Source organism: Cimex lectularius, unplaced genomic scaffold (assembly GCF_000648675.2).
Source record: "Cimex lectularius strain Harlan isolate CLEC.00 unplaced genomic scaffold, Clec_2.1 scaffold355, whole genome shotgun sequence".
In the NCBI taxonomy this organism is placed as follows: Eukaryota; Metazoa; Arthropoda; class Insecta; order Hemiptera; family Cimicidae; genus Cimex; species Cimex lectularius.
The window spans coordinates 76,971-93,216 of record NW_019392930.1 but is presented as its reverse complement, the minus strand read 5'-3'; the positions used below and the strand labels follow the sequence as shown (position 1 = coordinate 93,216).

At 36.1% G+C, this 16,246-nt stretch overlaps 2 protein-coding genes across 4 annotated transcripts in view; one reads left to right on the top strand and one right to left on the bottom strand.

Moving 5' to 3' along the window:
* Nucleotides 1-1,081: 1,081 nt before the first annotated feature.
* Nucleotides 1,082-8,270, top strand: LOC106673397 (polycomb protein suz12). 2 transcript variants are annotated; one of them, XM_014405503.2, is made up of 12 exons: nt 1,082-1,334; nt 3,036-3,082; nt 3,159-3,336; nt 3,406-3,500; nt 3,578-3,767; nt 3,823-4,031; nt 4,142-4,277; nt 5,959-6,155; nt 6,215-6,447; nt 6,504-6,695; nt 6,756-6,959; nt 7,045-7,538. In XM_014405503.2, exons 1-12 carry the CDS (start codon nt 1,241-1,243, stop codon nt 7,370-7,372), a joined length of 2,103 nt encoding a protein of 700 aa, XP_014260989.1. In that variant the 5' UTR covers nt 1,082-1,240; the 3' UTR covers nt 7,373-7,538. The 2 variants fall into 2 exon arrangements, with proteins under 2 accessions (XP_014260989.1, XP_014260988.1); XM_014405502.2 differs by having other exon boundaries at nt 1,083-1,334; nt 4,112-4,277; nt 7,045-8,270.
* Nucleotides 8,271-13,357: 5,087 nt separating this feature from the next.
* The window catches only part of LOC106673398 (N-alpha-acetyltransferase 10), a 4,427-nt gene continuing 1,538 nt past the window's right edge, over nt 13,358-16,246 (bottom strand). For both annotated transcript variants that reach the window (XM_014405504.1, XM_014405505.2), the window contains exon 2: nt 13,358-14,187. In XM_014405504.1, coding sequence (XP_014260990.1) covers nt 13,557-14,039 — 483 coding nt within the window. In that variant the 5' untranslated portion in view covers nt 14,040-14,187 and the 3' untranslated portion in view covers nt 13,358-13,556. The remainder of the gene's footprint in view (nt 14,188-16,246) is intronic.

Genomic DNA, 16,246 nt, shown 5'->3' with positions numbered 1-16,246 from the left:
TTCGAATTTTCCCTCTTTTTGCCATTTTTCAAATTCAAAAGGTTGTAGGATGAGATGAGGAGTTGATATTCGAATTTCGAGTGGATCATTGTTGATTTATACAAGCTCAAATCCGCAGATGTTTGGGCATTAACACACGTGTGTGCAGAGTTCAGCCTATAACTTCTCAGAGCCCACCAGCAATTCCAGTTTGTAATTTACAGTAAATTACCGACAGGCATCGAGAATCACCCTTAAGGGCTCTGAGAGCTGCAAACATGTCATTTCATCCTACAATACAATCAGTTCTTTAAAAAAGAAAAAATAGCCCTCCCTGGCGTTTCCCAAGGAATAATAACTTATTTGTAGTTCGATTTTTTTAATAAATTTTAAATATCAACTGTTGGTATGATTTAAATTTTTTAAATATTAATTTTTTTTTATTCTTAAGGAGCGGTCAAGAATGAGATGGTTTAGAAAAACACCTTTTGTCATTTTTTGCCTACATTTAGATTTTTATTCGGGCCATCTTCAGGGCCTGGGTGAATTAGAAAAAAATCAACTGAAGATGATTTGAATAAAGGGCAAAATGTGAGCAAAAAATGAAAAAGGTGTATTTCTAAACTACCTTATTCTAGATTGCTCCTAATGAACCCAACAAATTATTAAACAACCTGTCTCTAAAAACACACTTTATATGTTTATACTTTTTTAATTGTCCAATTTTGTCCGATTGTGATTTTTGTTGGCAAAAATAAGTTAACTTCAAACAAGTGTCGTTTTCGCCGGAGTTTGGGCAAGTATTGTATTCCTTGTGTTATAATACAATTAGATATTCACATAATATATATTTTTTATTATTTATTGTGTTCAAATAAGTGTCGTTTTTGCCGGAGTATGGGTAAGTATTGTATTCCTTGTGTTATAATACAATTAGATATGCACATAATATCTATTTTAAATTTATTTATTGTGTTACATATTTATATATTTATTTTATATGAGATTTGAATTGGATATCGATATTTTGATCGATATTCGGAGGCGGACGATTTTTTGCTTTGGAGGGCGTCCGTTTGAAAATAGCGTGGAAGTGCGCAGGCGCACGGTTAACGCTCGAATCTCGGCTCGACGTCCGCCCTCGGCAGCCGCAGCCCGCAGCCCCGCAGCCGTTGTCTGCCCGTTTACGACCGCGACCGGCACCGCAGCGACCAGCGAGACAATCGCGACCAGCCGACGACCGACGGACAGAAGCACCGAGATGCCGCCCAAAAAGCGAGACAAGGAGGCCGACGCGGCCAAAGGCAAACACGACGGCAACGCCGATCATGAACAGTTTCTACAGGCTTTCGAAAGTAAGAGGGCAACACTTTTATTATTATTTAAAAAAAACCTTTTCTCCAGTGCCAAATTTTTCAACCGTCCGAATTCACCCCAATAACCTATATACATTAATTTGATACTCATCTTTTTAAAAATATCCACGTTTAAGCCATTTCCACGTTATTTAGAAGATTGTTCAATTTTTTTAAACACTATTTCTTCTGCAGTACCACTCTCTCGCAGATTGTCTATAAACCACTGTTTAAAAAAAAGAACCTTTGTCCCCTTAAAAAATCTCCATGATTAAAAATAATATAACTAGTAAAATCAACAAGTTTATAACTTTTTCTGTTTGAATCACAAATATTTACAACTTGGCCGACGACCGCACCAGAAATTGACCTATTCAATTTTCAATTTGAGGAGGGATCTCTGAGCGAGTAGTTAGATTCTAGAAATCATCCCTGATCAAAAATGACATTCTTATATATTTCAGTGTAATTGGCTAAGATGCTCACGATTCCTATCGCTAAACATGACGAGGACTTTTTTTTAAAATTGTTTACTTTTTTTGTGAAACAAGAAAAACAAGACAAGTAAACAATTGCCCAGTCTTAATATTTATACTAAACAAATTACATGTAAGTCAGCCATTCTAATAAATCTAGGGATAAGCTTATTCACACAATAAACGTACCCCTACGATACCAACACTAAGTCTCAACATCCTTGCGGCACTCGCTGCCTTTCCTGGTCTCTACTTTTGGTCAAATCATGACTCATCTCTACCTTTATTCAGGTTTCGGCTCTCCTTGATAACAACAGTCAACTCTGTTCGACTAATTTCTGCGCTCGACTCATGGCTTTTCTTTCCCTGGTTTTGATGTCAATAGTTGACTCTAATCGACTCATTTCTGCTCATGAATCGGGTCTTGTCTCTCCCTGGACTTGACTCTCGTTGTGAACTCTATTCCAATTAATTTCTACCCTCGACTCATGTCTTGTCCCTCCCTTTCTTTACCTTCGATAGTCAACTCTATTCGACTCCATTCTGCTTGCAGTTCAGGCCTTGTCTTTCCCAGGTTTTATCTTTTCAATAGTCGATCCTATTCGATTAATTCCTGTGCTCGATCGAGTCTCGCCTCTCCCTGGTTTTGACTTTTCCTTAGTTGATTCCAATTTTTGTTTTTAATTGCTTCCTTCATATTTCTAGTCTTCTTTTTCTCCTTTAATTGGGCAGTTCGTCAGGCAAGAGTAAAACAAATTGTAAGCAAATTACGAGCACGATAAAGAAAATGTTTTTCTGAAACCTACATCACACCCGACCGCATCTCACGATATCTGAATTACTGTAAGCAAATTGTTGTGGCCTAATGGTTAATGGCCTTCCGCACAAGGGTTGATCATGACCCATGACTGCCTGTACAACATTCCATCCATTGGAGCTTCCATTTCACACTCCTCATCTCATTGTTGATAGTCTTCCAGTCTAAGGGCACAGATGCCTATCTGGTTGTCACGATACTATATTTATGGTGACCATAGCTTCATAATGTACTTTTTTTTTTAATTTATAGGGGCTGTTTGCCCATCATGTTTTTACACCGTTTAGGTTTTTGAAAGCATTCCTTTCATTTTCTAATGAGTTGGCAGCTCAGTTCTTATTATTAAATGGGCAGTAAGTTATGTATTTTAATCTATAATGTGTATAAATAGTTTGAAATTATTTTCAGAGCCGACTCAAATATACAGGTACTTAAGGACACGAAACATGCTCAAGGTATTTTTAAAACAAGTGTAAAAAATAAAAATAACAGAACATTTGACTTAATTGTCTTAATTTCTCCTATCTCCAGCCTATATTTTTGTGGCGGACACTCACGTACATGAAGCACAGGATGTCGAGGACGAACAAGAACAGGAAAAATTTCAAGGTGGACTCGCTCTTGGAAACTGTGAGCTCAAAGGTATCACAGCCGACGCCAGTCAGCGGATTCTTGACGCTAACCTTCCTCGGCTTTTACAACAAGTTGAGTAAGTGTCGATTGCCAAAATTGTACTGAGCGTTATTCTGTAATTTTTAATTTTTTTCCCTGCCTGTAGATCCAGTTGCTCAACAGGAACCTGTGAAAGTGGAGTCGCTTTTGTTAAAAGTTTGCCATAAGAAACGAAAAGAAGTTTCTTGTCCTGTTATGAAGGTATAACTTTTTAAAAACAAAAAAATATTTTTATATTAGATAACTTAAATCTCCTTTCCTTGTCATATTTTTTAAAGGTTTCTCTTGGTACAAGTTACGTTCCTTTTAATCCTTCGGAGACTTCTCCTCCTCCAAAGGCCCCGACTGTTTCAATCCCGACTGATTCTTTCACGCTTACGGGCCATTTAGTCAAATCGTACCACCTATTACTGCGTGTCACCTTGTCTGCCAACAACATCATCACTGCCAATTCTGATAGCGATGCAGGTATTTAAAAAAAATCAGTTCATATGTTTTTATATTTTTATATATAAATTTCTAGAGCCTGCTCAGAAGAAGAGAAAATATTCGAAGGTGTCAGACGATGATAAGGTCGTTTCATTCGGAACCGATCTTGTCATTTACGACCGACAGAATCGTTGCCTCCTGACAGACGGCGACTACGAGTTTTATCTCGAAGAGATGCCTGTCAACTCCTCCACACGGTTCTCGTCACTCTCCACTTGGGAAGACATCGGATCCGACCGGGATGTGAGTTGCTCTTGAATTTTGTTAATTTTCGATTAAATAAAGAAAAGAAGAGAAAATAGTTTTTTCTCCCTCCCGTACAGCTAAGGGCTCAGCATTACGCGACGTTTCAGAAATTGAACACAGGGCCGACGCTTAAATTCAGGCTCTACTGGTCAAGGGAGCCAGTCACTGAAATGGTTGATCGGCCTCAACCACTTGTGCCTTTAGATATGAATGACAACAGTGCCAAGGAGATAGTTCGCAATGGTAAATATTATTTTTATTATCATTTTTTTAAATATTATTTTTTAAATTTTTATGCAAAGAAGGTTGAGAAGAAAAATAGGTGATATTTTTTTTTTTTTTTTTGAGACTAATTTTTCTTCTCAACCTTCTTTGTATACAAATTAAAATAATTTACAAACTTGTCCTCATTCCACTTTGTCGTCATTCAACAATTGACCAACCAACCTAAACATATTCACATAGACTCCTTAGGATAATTGTCCAACCTGCTTAATCATCACACTCGCTTTAATAGAAATTATTTTCTTTAATAGAAATTAGAGTAAAAAGGATTTCACTTGCTTTAATTTCATTGGACAAATTGATTAACAACATTAACACATATTGGAGGACTATTAACCAACCTGCTTAATCTTTCACTTTGTTGTCATGTCAATTGACCACAACAGTTTCTTTGGACATTATTTGACAATTGACCACTAGCTCAGCCCACTCTTTATTTTACATCTGACTATTGACCAAGCAGAGGAGTTTCAACTTATTACGTAAATTGATTAGGTTAGTCACTGTCACTGCAATATAATTGGCAAGTTGATTAACCTCTATTTTGATATTAATTGACTAACCTGCTTAACCATTTTCCTTTTATATGACATTTCAATTGACCCATCTATGCTGTAAGACAATCGACCAGCCTGCTTAATTCCATTCACATTGATGTTAGGACAATTGATCTACCACTTTGAGATATTCACATTAATGGTAGGAGACAATTAATCAGCCTGCACTACTTTCCCATGATGGGGAGACATTTGACCAACCTGCTTAATCACATTTACTTTGGTATCCTAGGACAACCAACCTGTCAGGAAATATTGGCCACCTAGCTTAGTCCACTCTTAATTTTCGACTTATGGCTGGCTATTGACCAGCCATATGATGTTTCACCTATATTACATCAATTTACTGCCTAAGTTAGTGTCTCATGTGTGCACGATTTGCAAATTGACTGACTAGCTTCCTTTTGTTTAATTGACCAATTAATTTAATCTCATTCACTTTGATGCTATATGGCGATTGACCTACCACTGCAGTAGGACAATTGACCATTCAGCCATTTTGTATTCAGAAAATTGACCGACTATTGTACATTTGCTTTGATGAAGTAAGACAATGGACCATCCATATTCATTTTAATTTCATGAGACTATTGACCAGCTGCGTTACTACTTGTACGTTGATGGCGGGACAGTTGACGAACCTGTTAATCTCACTCTCTTTAATGACAAACAATTGACCAATCTGCTTAGGCACAACAATTTTACTGGAAAATTGACCATCTAGTTCTTTTTTTGGCAGTATTCTACTTTTTTGACATTTGACAATTGGCCAACCAGATGGCCTTTAACTTGTACTGTACCACTTGAGGACAGTTATCTGCCTAGGTTCTCCCTCCACTTTGTAAGATCAACCAAACCGTTGAGCCAATGTCGCACTTAAACATTAAAAAATCTTGACTAGCTTCAGACAACATGGCTCAGTAATGGCCATTTTAATATCATTTGACACAATTTATTATTTAGCTTTACCACAATAATTGACGATTCACCGATCGTTAGCCATAAACAGTTTTTCGGCATTGAATAGCTGACTTAAATCACTCCCGCTTTGATTGTATAAATTAACCATTTCATTGTTTTAGATGAGACAAGCATGTTAGGAAAGCCAACAGAAGAACACTCTTTGGTTTATCAATTTTTGTACAACAGTAATTCAAAACAGCAGACAGAAACTTCGCCCGATATGAGATGCATTTGGTGTTCAATCGACTGTAAAACGATTGCCTCGCTACTCAGGCATTTGAAACTGTGCCACCCCAGGTTTTCATTTTCTTGCGGGGTGAGAGAGTTTTTAATATTCCGGAGAATTTGTTTTGAACAAATAGCATATATTTGTAGCAAATGCAAGGGGCGACGAGGATTGACGTGACTCTGAACGAAGGTTACGACGGTTCGTTCTGGGGCCCATTGGGACAAATGCCGCGCGGTAACGGACCGATAAGGCGAACTCCATTGTCACACATCATCGTATGCCACCCGAAGCGGCCCAATCTGAACGGCATGTCGGAGTTTATGGATATGGACGAGAATGACTTCGACACACAACGTCCCTACATCACTGGGCACAATAGGTATTTACTGTTGAAATTTCATTCAGAACCAGTTTTTCATTCTTGTTTGTTTTTAGGCTATACCACCATACAACAACCTGCCTGCCGATTTATCCTAAAGAGATGGGCATCGACTCTGAGGATGAGAATGACCCTAGATGGCTCCAGAAGAAGACCATCATGATGATTGATGATTTCACCGATGTTAATGAAGGCGAAAAGGAACTAATGAAAATGTGGAACTTGCATGTCATGAAACACGGCTCGATGTCTGTACTTTAAGTCTTTTTAATGACTACATGTATTGAGAAATTTTCTTGTTTCACCAGGTTTGTAGGCGACTGCCAGGTGCCGCTGGCCTGTACAACTTTTCTCCAGCAAAAAGGGAAAGAACTTCTCAAAAAGAATCTTTATCGCAATTTCGTCCTCCATATGTGTTCACTATTCGATTTTGGCCTAGTCTCACCTGTAACACTGTTCATGATAATGCAGAAAGTTCAAGAGATAATACAATCCGACACAGAAATCAACCAGTCAGTTTTTTTTTACACTTTTTTAAAAACTTTTTTCTATTTATCAAAAAATATAAACTTTTTGTTTTATTTAAAAACAATATAGAATTTTACAAGAATCATGGAAAACGCAAAAGGAACACTGGAATAATGTCGACCAGAAGCCACATCCGAATTCGAACAATGGGATCTCGTGCAATCAGACCATGTCAAACATCGGAGACTCGGGACAGAGGAGGAAGCCAACTTCGGATAAAAAGAACACACCGAAGAAGACTGTAGTTGGAGAAAAGCGCAAGCACCCGGATGCCAGGAGGCGTCTCTCCCTTCCTACAAAACCAGACCAGCGGCGCAAAGTGTTAAAAGAGGCGATTCCACTAAGACGGCGGTCCTCATTCAATGGCGAAGCGAATTTAAAGAAAAATGGATCGTAAAAAAACAAACAAAAAACTAGTCATTGCGTTTGCAAATCGAATTGTGAAAGCACTGTGAGAAATTAAGTCTGTAAAAAGGCTTATCTTTTTTTTTTTTTTTTAATTCTTTTTAAGGGAATTCTTTGTGTTAATTTCTCAGCAAGAAATTTCCTCATTATTTCGCCCCAAGACTATTTATTCTATTTGCCTTTTTTTAAATTCAAACAAAGGGGAGGGTTTGTTTTTATATTATATTAAATTTTTAATCTTTTATGAAAAGAAAAAAAATTGTTATTAGTCTTGACACTGCCAAAATTTTGACCTCCCCCCTCAAAGTTTAATGTTTTTACGCTCAATTATTATAAAACAGAGCATTGTTAAACAGGGGGAAAAATTGTTACCTTTATTTATTTGTCAGTTATTGGACTTACATGTTACATTAGAAAATCTTAAGGTTTTTATGCATTCCCTTTGTTTAACTCCAGTTGTGTGTACAAAAATATTTCTTTTTATCAATGGAAAATTATGTCTACCACCTGTTATTCTGTATTTAATTTTTTTTTTTAAATATTTAGAATAAGCTTAGGGAATGTTAACAAAAATCACTTCTATATACCCACATAATAAACTTAACGGAGAAAAACATGTGCCTTTTGTATAAATATTTTAGAAATAGAGAATATTATAGTGGATAATATCATAAATATTTTGTAATTTTATTTGCTTGTTTACTTTTTATTCAGCTACTTTTTTTTTTGTGTGTGTAATCTTTCTCGTACATAAATATCGCCCTTGTTTCTTATTTTTGTAGTGTTTTGTTTAAAAAAAAAGAAAGAAATATGTCCTTTTAGTTTTTTTGTTGTTTTTAATTCAACTTAAGTTTGATCTAATTACAAGAAAGGTTAGTGTAATATGTGAATTATGCTTGTTTTTTTATCCAAGCAATATTAGTCCAACCCTGAATCCTAATTATTAAAAAACAGAGTCTCAGAGGTTTTAATAAGACCTGAAATCAAATGGATCAGGTGCCTTTTTATAATATAAATTAATGAAAATTTTAAAATAAATTGATTAAAAAAGGAAAATAATAATTAAACAATAATTTTTTTCAATTTAAACAAAGACGTATTTTATGTCTTAAAAACTATGTATATTTGTGTGGTGATTAGTGACCGTTAATCGATAATTATTCAGAAATCGTGAGATGCGGTCTGGTGATGTAGGTTTCAGAAAAATTTTTTATCGTGCCGTTTCGATCTTTATTGAGATCATCTCAACACGACACGCAAGAATGGCACAATTACACAGAAGACAAACACTTTGAGCCCTGAAGATGATCTCAATAAAGATCGAAATGCTGGCACGATAAAGAAAATGTTTTCCTGAAACCTACATCACACCAGACCGCATCTCACGATTTCTGAATAACTATGTATATTCATGAGGCATGATTAAAATATTTTGCCAGGGGACTTCGGGCAATCAGATATTCTTAATCCACTGAAGACAAGCTATAACCCCACAATGTAGGTAGCTTAGACGTTAACAGGTAAATTTAATGCGTTTTTCATGACCACAGCCAAAGTGACCATCTGACACTCGGCAGGTCAAAGCAATACGAAAGTGTGTTGCTGATATAGTCTATTTTTTAATTGATTTAGGGCAGTGTAAATTGTAATTCTTATAAGTTAATTATTATTCTATTGAAGGGAGGTGCAAGTAAGTTTTAAAGGTTTTTTTGGGGCGTTGGTGACCTCAAGGTTTATGGTTGACACATGCTTATTGCTGTAAGGCAGGGCTTCCCAAACTGTTTAGCTAGAAGATCCCTCATCAGAAATTTTTTCTACAAAAAAAAACCGAGTATTCATATAACATATAAAAAATAGTCTTGAACTGAACGGCGCTAGGGTCCGACACTTATGTTATACAGAAGTGCGTTGCTGGTTTAGCCAATTCAATTGATTTAAGGCAGTTTAAATTGTAATTGTTATGGGTCATTCGAACCCGACATACTTGCAAATGGGCCGTTTTTCAAAAACACCGGGCATTCAAATAACCTCGTGTTGAAATACTCTCTTTGAAAAAAATTAAAGCAATAATAAAAAAATTGAAATAGACGGCGCTAGGGCCCGCAAAACAGCGTTGCTGGTTTAGCCTATTCAATTGATTTAAGGCAGTGTAAATTGTAATTGTTATGGGTCATTCGAACCCGACATACTTGCAAATGGGCATTTTTTCAAAAACACCAGCATCCCAAAGGTTCATATAACCTCGCAGTTGAAATACCCTCTTTAAAAAGAAAATAAATAAAACAATGGTAAAATCTTGAACTGGACGGCGCTAGGGTCCAACACTTGTTCAATAGAAAAGAATGGTATAAAATATTCATTGCTTAATTTTAAGGCAATCTGCTGTGAACTACAACTGTTCTTATGCACTTTGTTTTAGGATCCAAAACTTCTACTCTCACGCAAGAATGGGCTTGTGATATCTTTACCCTAAAGGTAGCCATACACACAGGAAATCCTCAAGGAAAAAGCCTCTCGGATTTCCTCTACCAAACTCGTGCACATTTACCTCAAGGTAAAGGATTTGTGTTGACTGGTGGTAATTGTTGGTTGTTATAGTGGTTTTGGTCTCAAGGTGGAAAAATAATTTATTTTTGTTTGGGATTTTTGTGTCTCTCCCTTTCGCCGCGGCTTGAAGGACACCACCACACGTTGAGGATTTTTAAATTTTTTTATTGTTATGTATACCATTAAGTGGAGGCGTTTCCCCCGAGCACTGTAACTTATAGTGCTCCATTTTTGGACAACGTGTATGTGAGTGTGCCACTTTCCAGCGAAGAAACTCATTTTTGAGGGGGATCAGGACTGGATTCAGTGTCACAGGGACCTTCCGTTGATGAGTGCCGTTTCAATTCTAAAACCCCCAGCTGCTTCCAGAAAATGGTCTTCTGGAAAATGGTTTTCTGAAAAATGTAATTCCCCATGTTTTGTTCACCTTCCATCATTTCCTAATATTCCTAGATTTTGATTATGTCACTTAGCAATCAGGTTAAGTACTTCATGCGTAAAGTATGCATTTGATGCTTAAAAAAAAAATTTAATTTAAAGTGATTGAAAATGAAAAAGTTAGCTGCAAAGTTATCCACTGGAAAGACCAGTTGTTTCACCCCAAGTGAAATTTTAAGGAGTAAAAAGGAACTTAGTTAGACTTTAAAAACATAGATATGACAAATTGAGCATAACTTTTTCCTAAATATCTAGTGTATCCATAGATTTTAAACCATTTTGCTGTGTTCAGCTTGCACCATGATTCTGGTCAGCTTATCTGAGAAAAGGCCTTATAAGCTGCAAAACATGTAGGACACAGATTTTAAAGCATCTTCAGCTTGATTCGACAAATTTATAACAATTATTTATTATTAATAATATTTCTTGTAAGAGTGAGGGACCAAACTGAATGGAAAAACTTAATACAGTAATCCCACAACATTCGTGATATTCGCTTATTTGCATGAATTTGATTATTCACGAGAGAAGAAGGAAAAAAAACACTTTTGGATAGCATTCTTCAGATTTGTAAACATCCCTAAATGGTTCTGTAAGTCAAATGAATAATTTTTCACAAAAATCAACAACCTCACAATGTTTCAATGTTTTGTTGCCTGGTAATTTTTTTAAATTTATTTTTCCTCTTTCATTTCATTTTGTTCATCCATTTTGTAACCTGCAATAAAAATTATTTGATGAAATTATCAAAGATTCTACATCATCGTTTGATTTCCAGGCAAGCAAAAGTAAAAAAAAGCATAATATAAAATTGTCTGGTGAATCGGTGTCTGCCAACCACGAAGCAGCAAATCCAGTTCCCAGAGCACTTAAAAAAAAAAAAAAAAATAATAAAATAAATAAATAAAATAATAAAAATATATTGATGTTTATTCTGTAAGAAAATGTCAAGTAGGACCTTCCTTTCCAAAACTGAACAGTTAGTTCCAGGCTTCCATGTGGCAAAAGATTTCCCTTCTGATTTTCAACTAAAGCCAATGATGTCATATTGGTCCCAAAATCCGCGAGCATTGAAGGGAAAAAATAAATATTTTTTGGCGAGCTAATAAAAAATCGTGGTTCATGGGTGTTTTATTCCAGAATTGGTTTAATGTTTGTTTTATCGCTGAAGTTAAAAACTACCTCACTACCAAAAACCACTAACTTTAAAGTCATTTTAATAATAGACAATGCATCTGGACATCCCCCAACTTTGATAGGAGCTCACCCTAATATTAATATTTTCTTTGGTGTTTGATCAGCCTTCTCGGTTTAAATATACTTTCCTAAAGGTAGATTGGGGATGTGGCCATGAAGACAGAAACATTTATTTTCTTGTCGAGCTTTCGGCAGAATATATCGCCTTCATCAGGACTTCGAAAAAAAACCGTTATATTATATGAACAGGTACATGTGTGTAGATAACAGAAGCTCGACAAGAAAATAAATGTTTCTGTCTTCATGGCCTCATCCCCAATCTACCTTTAGGAAAGTATACCTAATATTAATGTGATATTTTTACCACCAGATACGATGTCATTAATTCAACCCTTAGTTCAGGGAATCATTGCTGCATTTAAAAGATATTACAAAGGACAATGCTTCAAAAGAATTTTTGATTCGATTTAGCGTTCGGAAGAAACAGTGATTTCAAGCTGGAAAAATTCAACATAGCAGATTGCATCACATATATTGATGCCTCACTGATGGAATTAAAGCCGAGCTCAATCAATGCATGTTGGAGGAAATTTTGGCCAAAAGTGGTTGTTAAAGAGAACCATCTTTCACCTATAACATTTCAAGAAGAGATCGTGCAACCCCAACATCAAATCAGGGAAGATGAACTTTATGAAATAATAAAATCTAATGAGCTAACTGAAGAAGAGTTATTGTAATTGGTGGAAGACAAACAGAAAACAGGGAGGATGAAAATTTTGGCAAGTGTTATGAAATTTCATTTCCTATTTTATTTATCTTTTTTTAATTGAGTGTTTTACACAGGCAAAAATTTTTCTACAAAACAACAGAGAAATTTTAATCTCGCAACAACTCGATGAAAAAGCTGTTAAATACGACCCGCTCCTAGTTTGAAGTTTAAGAGAGAAATTGAGGCCCCTTAACGTAAAAGCAACATGAGAAATTTGCCAAGCAGTCTCACATAACAAATTATTTTCCACCCTATACGAGCAAGAATTAAATTTTATGGATGGAAATTTTAAAAATGTTAATTTATAAAAAAATATCGATAAAGACAATAATTCATTAACCACACAAATAAATTGCACGTTTTTGTACCTCTATCCACCATTATGCAATGGAACCTGGATTTGCACAGGAACTATATTCCCGGATTCGACAGGACAGTCACATGGTTTTTCTGAAAGCAACTCTCGTGAATGTTGACACAGAGCTCATCACTCTATGGTAAAGGCCCTGGGTTCAAATCAATTTCATTTCCTAAGTCCATTATAGTGAAGTTTCACGTTTTACAAATCAAAAGTTGGTCAGTTTCTATTGATTCAAGTAACTTGAACAGCAGCAACTGTTGCTTTGGTGAATTGTGAAAACACGCCTTTACCTCCAAGCAAGAATTAAACCTGGAAATCTGAAGAAATAGGCATTAATAATAATAAAATTTGTTTTACATAAACAATATAATTATTAAATTCAACTTTTTGTAGAGTTCGAATTGAAAATTTTGAAACTTGTGGGAAGTTTTTTTTTTCATATCTTCTACTTTTTTAATTTATTTTTTGATTAATTTTTAACGTCAGTCATTTCATATTTCTTTCAACAGAAAAATAATTTTAAATATAAATAATAAATTTAATTGTCTCACTGATGAAATTTGAAATGTTTTATTTTTAATAACTGAAATTGATTCATTTTGTGAAAATGATAGAAAAGTTTTTTTCAAAATTTTTTGGGTTTTAATAAATTAAAAATAAAGAAATGAGAACAAAACAAATTTAATAAAGAAACAGAAAATTAATATTTAACCCCGTAATTGATCAAAAATGTTCTGTGTTTGATCGATTTCTAAATTACAATATTCATTTGAGGGAAACTAAACTAAATTTCACATTTTAATTTTGTTTTATTTTAGCACAACTGGATCTTTCGTCGAAATGTCTATTTTCACAGGCACTTTGTCAGAGCTTTTGTGTGTAAGACGGTTTGACAAGATCCCTCTTCATTGCATAGGCGTCTTCCCCGTCAGCGTAGTATTTTGGTTCGACTTCCGATATCGTAAAATTGAGTGTGTTTGTGTACAGGTTCAATGCCGCTCTGTTTGACTTCCTGACGTGCAGGGAGACGTACTTGGCCTTGAAGCATTCGACCATTGCTTTGGCGGCCTGGTCCATCAGCTTTTGAGCGAGCCCGAGCCTACGGTGCGACCTCTTGACAGCCAATGAGGTTATGTGTCCGTGCGGGTTGTCCTCGCTGTCTTCTTCCATCTTTGCCAGGACGTATCCGACGATCCTGCCCTTCTCGTCTTCCGCCACATAGCTCAACTGAGGCCAAGACAGCCCGTGGTAGAAGTAGTACTTCATCTGATAATTTTCAGGCAAGCAGAGCAGGTTGCAATGCTGCATGTTCATCAGGTCTTCAGGCCTGGCACAACGGATGTTCATGGTGACTTTTTGTATCAATCGAGTCTCGTCCTTTTAGTCTTGTGCTTTGTCTGTTGCTGTGCCTGTCCAGACACGTCTTGCATCCCACCCAACAGCTCACGAACAAATCTGAACCTCAGCAAAAATAACTTCCATACCAGGTACCAACCTAAAACAATATAAACCTTTGTAACAATGGATTTTTAAGGGTGCACACACTTGTTATATAAAAATATTTAAGAAAAGGGAATTTTAGTTTATAAAAAAAAAAAAAAATGTAAACAATAAGGTTGGTCGGGCATCTGTGGTTACGAACCTCATTAAAAAAATAAATAAATAAAATAAAAATCAAAACACCAATGAGGGAGGTCTTAGAAGTAATGTGCAAAACTGCTTCTCTATCCCAGGTAGTGTATAGGAAGACAAACTGCCTGGCGAACTTTTCAGTGTGACTCAACCATCAGAAGGTCTTGTCACAGATCTACAAGACATTTTATGACACCTCAAATCTTTATTTTAGTCAAACACAAAACTGAAAGAAGTGTATTGGTGCATAAGGAGTTAACTTTTTTGGGACTGATTTTAGGATGTTAAATCGCATTCCTCTGTCTATAGCCTTGGCTGTGGGCCCCCAAATGATGTAAAATTAAAACTGATGCCACTTGACAGACAAGAGGTGAAAAATCAGAAAGACAATATGGTAGAGGGTTGGGAAGGGCAGAGACAAGAGGGTAAGTAGAACATTTCTAATTAGAGGGTGATATTGTGGCCGGATGGTTTTTTCAGAAAAATGAGTGGCAATTTGACAAAAGTTTGAGAGACGGGCCAGATTGTGAACAGGAAAGGTAGAAAAAAAATGGTTCACTAATGATGAGGACAGGAAAGGAAGGGAGTGGGAAGTCTCGCCCATTTAAATTTACATTATACTTCACATTGGAGTATAAGCCTAGAACTGTGGAGCATATAAGCCCAAAGGAGACAACACTGGGCCTGCGGAGCTTTTGGGCTGGACTGAGACTCATCACGAGTACTGAAAAGGTCTTTAAGGCTTAAAATTTGGGGTTCATTAAAAAGGCAGATGGATTTTAAAAATATATTCAGCATAAAAACTTGTTCATTGCAATTTGGAGTATGTATTATTTGGTTATCCGGATCAAGCAGTGAACCGCTCATGTTTGAAAGGGTACAAACTACAAAGAAGGTTATCTAAATAATTGGCACAAAAATGAGTAGGGATATTTGTAATTTATTCTTATTCTATTTATTTATTTTTTACAATGGATACCAGGAACTATGTAATACGGTTTACTGTACTATATTCCTGGCACCATTTTTGTTCCATGCATGTGAATTTGAGCCCCCGGTGTGCGGTGTTCTTCCATCAAAGAAACTCATTTTTGAAGGGGGTTGGGACCAAATTCAGGGTCGCCGAGATCCGATCCTGCTCCAGACCTTCCACTGATGAGTGCCGTGTCAATTTCTTTCAATTGCGGCCAGCGTCCCCTTAGGCGTCAGAAAAAAAGTCCAGAGGCAATGATGGGAGTCGAACCCACAACCACGGCCCCTTGGTCTGTATTTCTATTTTGTTTTATCCAACTAACAAGAATATATCGATTAATTAAATTAAAATTAGTAGAATAATAATAAATTACAAATAGCCCTATTCATTTTTAAGCAATTTATTTCCTATTCAAAATGATAATACACGACAGTTGTGAGGTCCCTTATACAGTCGTACAGGATCATCTGGTGCAATCTGAACTATTTTTCTGCATTATTATCAAAGCGAAACAGCTTTAATTGATAAATCAGGCTTATTTGTCATAAAACATCAATGAAATGAGACAGTAGTAATGAGAGAGGGACTTTGTTTGAAGGTTATGAATGAAAGATTTGGTTTGAGTACCCAATGAAGTTTGTTAAGTCAATCAAACCAGCAGAATCGAAATGGCTATTCTCTATCTCAAGGAAGGGAATTAGGAGGCTGATAGGTATTCTGACGGGGCACTGCCCACCTCTTCGTAATGGGTATCCTACCAGATCCCTTTTGCCGCTTCTGCAAAATAAAAGAAGAAACGGCAAGGCACTACCTCGCAGAGTGTGATAGGTATGCTAGGTCTAGATTCGAAATCTTTGAAGGAGAGGACATCACCAAAACACTCCCCGAGAAAAAATGGTCCAAAATCTTAGGGTTTGTGAACAAGTCCAAGAGGTTTATGCAGGACACG

Coding starts and splice junctions, on each gene's coding strand:
- LOC106673397 (XM_014405502.2), top strand. CDS start 1,241: ATGCCGCCCAAAAAGCGAGACAAGGAGGCCGACGCGGCCAAAGGCAAA. Junction 1,335..3,035: donor GTTTCTACAGGCTTTCGAAA/GTAAGAGGGCAA, acceptor AATTATTTTCAG/AGCCGACTCAAATATACAGG. Junction 6,696..6,755: donor GTCATGAAACACGGCTCGAT/GTCTGTACTTTA, acceptor TTGTTTCACCAG/GTTTGTAGGCGACTGCCAGG.